Raw genomic sequence first — 6,713 nt, 5'->3', positions numbered from 1 at the left:
TAAAGTCCGTATCAGACTACGCATTGAAGATTGAGATTGAAGATTCAAAATCGAAATTTGACCAATCAGAATAAAGAAATTTTAGTCCCTTTTGTTCTAATTGGTCAAATTCCAATCTTTAATCTTCAATCTTCAATTTTCAATGCGTAGTCTGATACGGGTTTAACGCTATTTCGCTGCATGGGTTTGCACCCTTAGGCCGATATTACATTTGTCGTACGACAAACTTTTTAAGCGCATTGATTAGCTAATTTCTAGAGACTCAAGAAAGTTTCTATTTTGCAGCCAATCAATATGAAATAAAAAGTTTGTCGTACGATAAATGTAATATCGGACTTAAGCCCGTATCAGACTACGCATTGAAGATTGAGATTGAAGATCAAAGATTGAAATTTGACCAATCAGGACAAAGAAATTTTAGTCCCTTTTATTCTGATTAGTCAAATTTCAATCTTTAATCTTCAATCTTCAATTTTCAATGCGTAGTCTGATACGGGCATTATACAGTTTCCTACACGAAAATGTAGGAAACTACTCAAAATGGTCAAATGACCCAACCCTGCTTTTCACGTTTCCGCCCTAGGGAAAAAGTTACATGGTCGGTATCATAGACATAGTATATCTAGACCGAGTGTTGAGGAGTGGGGGCCGATGTGCACGTAGAAAAGGACATACTCTGTTTCGTGCCCCTTGCGTTCTCTCTCGCTCGCACAGAGCATAGCGCTCTCTTTCGTCATGCTACGTGCGAGCGAGAGAGAACGCAAGGGGCACGAAACAGAGTATGTCCTTTTCTACGTGGGCATCGGCCCCCACTCCTCAACACTCGGTCTAGATATACTATGTCTATGGTCTAGATATACTATGTCTATGGTCTAGATATACTATGTCTATGGTCGGTATCCTGAACTTGTCGTGTCGGGATTTGGGATCCCCATTCCCAACGCCGTGTATGTGCAAAAGCACGCATGCGCGTACAACCGATTCCTAATCGGAACACTGCTTCCTTTTCCCGTGACTGGATACAATGGCGTCCGGAGTAAGTGACTTTCACGCGGCACTTCACCGGTCGACATCTGCATCATGACGCCGATGTCGGCGTTGGATTACTGTAAAATGAATCTTGATATGATGTATCATTTATTACATTGCGGATTTTTTTTTTCAGACTTTATATACGTACCCGGAAAATTTCCGTGCCTACAAGGCCCTAATAGCGGCACAATTCTCCGGTGCTCAAGTCAAAGTCGCTGAGGACTTCGTCTTCGGCGAGACCAATAAAACCGAGCCGTTTTTGAAGAAGTTTCCGCTTGGAAAGGTAAGCCAGATGGTTTCAATCTCGCTCCTCGGAAGAATCTCTGCAATACGGTTGATGATATGCTTTTCCTCTTGTTACGCATGATGAAAGAAGTTACAAAATACTATTTTATTTTATGACTAGCTAAATTACACTATTTAAACAATGCTCGTTTGTTAAGTATGTGTATCGTTTTTACAATTATCATACTTAAAGTTTTATATACAAACATTTGGCGATTCATATGGTATCACATTGACAAGATTTTTCAATTAACCATACATGTATAATAAAGAACTAGATTTATGAATGATATCAAGTAGAATAATATAGTAAATATTTTTTAATCTTATATAAAATAAATTATGCATAATTGCCCATATAATTCATATAATGAAGTATACTTGAATATCTTTATATTAAAATTCCATATGTCTATATAATATGCATATAATAGAATGCCATATTAAGATCTTGTCTATATTGCCAATGCTTGTAAAATAATATTTTCTTATGCTGCTCTCTCATTTATGTATATATTTACTTTATGATCATGTAACCACATTAGAGCAAATACATAATGCATTATTTTTATGCGCATTATAATTAGAGTAAGAGACTGTAAAGAAACTTTGCAATATAATGATATTGTTCCATAAAAAGGAAAAAGAAGATTTCACAATACAATTATATTCTCAAATATTATCTCAGTTATGTAAAATCTACTGGAGTTATTGTAGCAATTGGAAGTATTATAATGTATGCAATTTTCAAGGTTCCAGCATTTGAAACAACCGATGGAAAATATATTACAGAAAGCAATGCGATTGCTTATTATGGTAAGACTCCTCTGAAAAAGAATTATTTTGATCTATTTATTTATTGCTTTCAATATATATTTGTTTCTTATTTATAGTGGCTAATGAACAGCTGAGAGGAAAAACTGATATTGATCGCGCATTGATTATCCAATGGCTTGGCTTTGCCGATTCTGAAATTCTTCCTGCCAGTTGTGCTTGGGTATTTCCCCTACTTGGAATAATGCCATACCACAAGCAGGTAATAATTGCATCTTTTATTTGGTTTTGCATACATAGATATATGTATCCTCCTACAAAGGCAAAATTGGCGAAATTTTATAGCCATTCTTTGTAACTCAAAGAGGTAGATTAAATCTATGTGTATTGAATTTATATGCATATGCCTTGCATGCATATGCTTTTACAATATTCTATACATTTATAATGGCAAGTTTATTTTTGTGCAATTATACTAATTATTAAATATTGTTAAAAATTATCATAATAAAGTATTAGTATAGTTAGTTAATTAAATTTATATGATTGCTTTTATATAGACTGTTGAGCATGCCAAGGAAGATATAAACAAAGCACTCACTGCTCTGAATTCGCATTTACTTACACGGACCTACTTAGTGGGAGAACGATTAACTCTGGCAGATATTTGCGTAGCTATGACATTGTTGCACTTGTATCAGTATATTCTTGAGCCAGAGCTGCGTAAGCCTTACTTGAATGTAAATCGATGGTTCCAAACAGTTATCTATCAACCTGAATCTATTGCTGTAATTGGTGCCTTCAAATTGGCGGATAAAACTATTGAATATGATCCTAAGAAGTTTGCAGAAACTCAGGGAAAAGTTAGTATTTTATTTAAAAAATATATAATATATAAACAGAAAAAAGAAAGAAAAAAATTTAAACATTGCAAATTGTCTTTATTATTTTATTTAGAGTTCAAAAAAAGAAAAAAAAGAGAAAGAGTCTAAGAAGGAGGCTAAAGAGGCTAAGGAGCCGAAGGAACCCAAAGAGTCGAAGAAAGAGTCTAAAGCTGCAACGGATAAGGCAGCAGTAGAAGATGAAGCTGATGCAACAGACGAGGCTTTAGCTGCCGAGCCGAGAAAGAAAAATCCATTTGCTTCGATGCCTAAAAGCTCTTTCGACCTGGACGATTTTAAACGTTTTTACTCCAATGAAGATGAGTCTAAATCTATTCCTTACTTTTGGCAAAAGTTTGATCCAGAAAATTATAGTATTTGGCTTGGTGAATATAAGTACAACAATGAATTAACTAAAGTATGTAGATATTCTTTTCACTAATATTCAAAAAGCATTGAATACCTTATCATTAACAAACGCTTCTTATTCATGCAGGTTTTTATGTCCTGTAATTTAATTAGTGGTATGTATCAACGGTTAGATTCAATGAGAAAGGGTGCATTTGCCAGTGCCTGTATATTTGGAGAGGACAATGACAATACAATTAGTGGCATTTGGATCTGGCGTGGACAGGACCTTGTTTTTACAGTAAGTGTTACACATTTGAATGAACATATAAGATATTTATGAATTAAACGTATGTATATATATATACATATATTTTTTTTGTTTGTTTTCTATAGCTAAGTCCAGATTGGCAAGTGGATTACGAATCTTATACTTGGACAAAACTAGACGCATCAAAGGAAGAAACAAAAGAATTGGTCAAGCAATATCTCAGTTGGATTGGCACAGACAAAGAAGGACGGAAATTCAATCAAGGAAAAGTTTTCAAGTAAATGTTGCCATATGCATCAAATAAACCCTATTTGCATGAAATAAACCGAAGGAAATGATAAAATATCAAAAAAGTTTACATATATCCTTCATAAAAATCCTAATAGAATAAACTGATATTCAGAATCTCTCCTACATATGTTCCTTCCTTTTGATCTCCATATCAAATAAAATCTCTTTTTGTATGTATATGTATATACATATCTTACAATATATTTTCTATAACTAAAAAAAAGATCAGATTTTTTAGTCGACAAATATTGTATACCTGAGTACACATTTGCAAAAGTTAGTTTTTTATTTATTTCGACATAATTTCATTCATTTTGTATTCAAGTCGCTGGCATGCTTAATCATATCCATATAATTTGAGTTACTACAGAATATCTCATAATATATTTACATGGAACAAAAGATATCAAACCTCTTCAGTAGGAAAAAAATGTATCATATTAATATATACAGTACATGTAAAAAAAAGAAAGAGAAAACAGATATTTTGAGCTCTATGTTAAGTTTATGAAAAATGTAATAATTTTATGGTAGAAATGTTATATACATATGTGTATTTGTCGCGATCAATAATGACTTACTTATTTGTGTAACATTGTGTGAGATTATATTTATGTAGGTATTTATACATATACAAATAATGATTCGATTTAATGAAAAATTTTCTAATGTGTGACATACATGTATTACATATTTATAACATTTTAACACATGTGGATAATTTTTTTGATATTGCGACGCAGTATATTTTCACAGAAATAAATATGATGTTAAAGTGCTAAAAAATAAATATTCCTATTTTGTCAACTAAAAAAATGTATGTATTAGAGAACGAAAAACAGAACATTTTTTTGTTATTTAAATAAAAAGTTATACTTATGGCACATTGATATTGGATAATTTTGGATGACAGAATATTAGAGAATGACAAATGTATTTTATAACAAAGATTTACTGTTTATTGCATATTTACATATGTTATAACAATTTATTATGGAAATATCTTTTCCTGGTGATTTTTAGAATCCTTTTATGTTCATCCAGTCTTTAATGCGATTAACGCAGTCACCCTTAAATTTAATTATACCAGCAAATTCATGTATCTGGCTAGGAGGTACTCGTCCTTTACATTTCTCTAAGTATTCTTTAATGTCACGATCCAATGCCCATATATCTCCTTGAATTTTCTTAAGCTTTGTAGTTATTTTTATTCCTCTGTGCGATCTATCCAGATACACAGGCTGCATATAATTTCTGGTACGTTCTATGAAATAGGAATAATCCGTGGGTGATGCTGTTAAAATAAAAAAAATACAAATCATTTTATAGAGATATAAAAGGAGATTTAAACGTATGTATATTTTATGTAAAAAGATGTAATATTTTAATCAAATTAATTTAATTATTATTGCTCACCACGTGCAGGTTTATAGCCAGATGATAGTTCAACATCTCCAGTGGGTGGTTCAGGTACAATTTTATATCTAAGCACGCGCTCTACATATTTCCATTCATCTGGATCTTTTGTAATTTCATATTTGGTGTAATTTGAAGGTTTAGTATATGTGGGAGATGATTTGTAGCTGCTCCATCTCTGTTGAATCTGAAAAATGAAGATTATTTATATTAAGTTGCGCATATATGTTATTGCAAGTTTAGTTTTAATAATCAACTTTTTTATATATTAAATAAACAACTCGTGCAACTTATTAATATTAAAGTAATATATAAAAAGTTTATTATCAATATCAATAAATTTGTAAAGATTACAAGCTTTTATTTTTAATATATAAAGGAATATTGAATACCAAAAATATTTTAACATCTAATTTTAGTATGTAATATTAACATCCAACTATAACGAGTAACTGTGAGAGCATATATAACAAAAAACAATAACAGCTAAAAAATTTTTTAAATTATAATTACAATTTATACGTAATTATACATAATAAATATCATTCTCTCTTTTGTTTCTCTAAATTTTCAAATATATACATCCGCAGAAAAACTCGTTATGTGGGCAATATTTGTAGGTTAATAAAACATCTATCGCTGTATAATTTTTTTGCAGATATTAATCGAATCGCGATAAAATTTTACTCGTCATTAAATTGTAAGCCAGATTAACAAATCGCATTACACATTACACAGAAGCATCGTATACATATAGGTACGTTGAAAATGAGTCGCGCTTAAATCGTATCTTTTCATCGCGTACTTTTCTCGTGTTTGAAATAATTGTCGCCCATTTATCGACCTACACAGAGCGCAATCGACGGATATTATATTCGCAGGTGATGGCGAGAGAACGAGTACACTTGTGACGACACTCTTGTACGAAAGGCCCTTCGGCCCGTATCTCATAGCGCAGGTAATTATACGATTATAAAGCGCATCGGGCTCTCGCCGAAGAATTTCGCTCGTACCTGAGGAACTATTGGCGCGACGTGACTCGTCGTCCACGAGGATTTGAGGATCGTCGCGAGGCTGCCGCGTGCGAAAATCCGAAGGGCGGCCATTTTGGGGACTCGGGTAAATATAAGGGTCGGCGTCCGCCATTGATGCGCGCCGTACGAGACGGGCGCGTCTTCCCTCTCGCGGTTAGAGACCGATCCGATCTACCTATCGCAAGAGTCCTCGTATCGTGGGACTACCGCGTATCTATCTAACCCACGGCGTCATCCGCCGCGACGTACGTTTTTCGCTCGCCCGCGAGTCGCAGGCTCGCGAGAATAGCATCGCCGCCGCCGACAACGACGACGAAGACAGGCAATTCCGATAGGTAGGTGAACGCGTCCGCGCGCTCGCTACGACGAGTTGAGATCCGC

General features: G+C 33.7%; 2 protein-coding genes across 2 annotated transcripts; one reads left to right on the top strand and one right to left on the bottom strand.

The window, feature by feature from the left end:
• Positions 1-875: 875 nt before the first annotated feature.
• On the top strand, positions 876-4,002 carry LOC115243232 (elongation factor 1-gamma). Its single transcript, XM_029820047.1, has 8 exons — positions 876-1,036; positions 1,166-1,315; positions 2,070-2,133; positions 2,211-2,353; positions 2,652-2,954; positions 3,049-3,390; positions 3,469-3,621; positions 3,717-4,002. The coding sequence occupies exons 1-8, from the start codon at positions 1,025-1,027 to the stop codon at positions 3,870-3,872; spliced, it is 1,323 nt and encodes a 440-aa protein (XP_029675907.1). The 5' UTR covers positions 876-1,024; the 3' UTR covers positions 3,873-4,002.
• Positions 4,003-4,816: 814 nt separating this feature from the next.
• On the bottom strand, positions 4,817-6,707 carry LOC115243235 (probable 39S ribosomal protein L49, mitochondrial). Its single transcript, XM_029820051.1, has 3 exons — positions 6,312-6,707; positions 5,299-5,485; positions 4,817-5,176 (listed from the first exon to the last, which is right to left on the bottom strand). Exons 1-3 carry the CDS (start codon positions 6,402-6,404, stop codon positions 4,902-4,904), a joined length of 555 nt encoding a protein of 184 aa, XP_029675911.1. The 5' UTR covers positions 6,405-6,707; the 3' UTR covers positions 4,817-4,901.
• Between the last annotated feature and the right edge of the window lie 6 nt (positions 6,708-6,713).

This window comes from Formica exsecta, unplaced genomic scaffold (assembly GCF_003651465.1).
Source record: "Formica exsecta isolate Colony F162 unplaced genomic scaffold, ASM365146v1 scaffold7, whole genome shotgun sequence".
NCBI classification, from domain to species: Eukaryota; Metazoa; Arthropoda; class Insecta; order Hymenoptera; family Formicidae; genus Formica; species Formica exsecta.
Note: the sequence above shows the minus strand (reverse complement) of the source record. Positions and strands in the feature narration are given on the sequence as shown.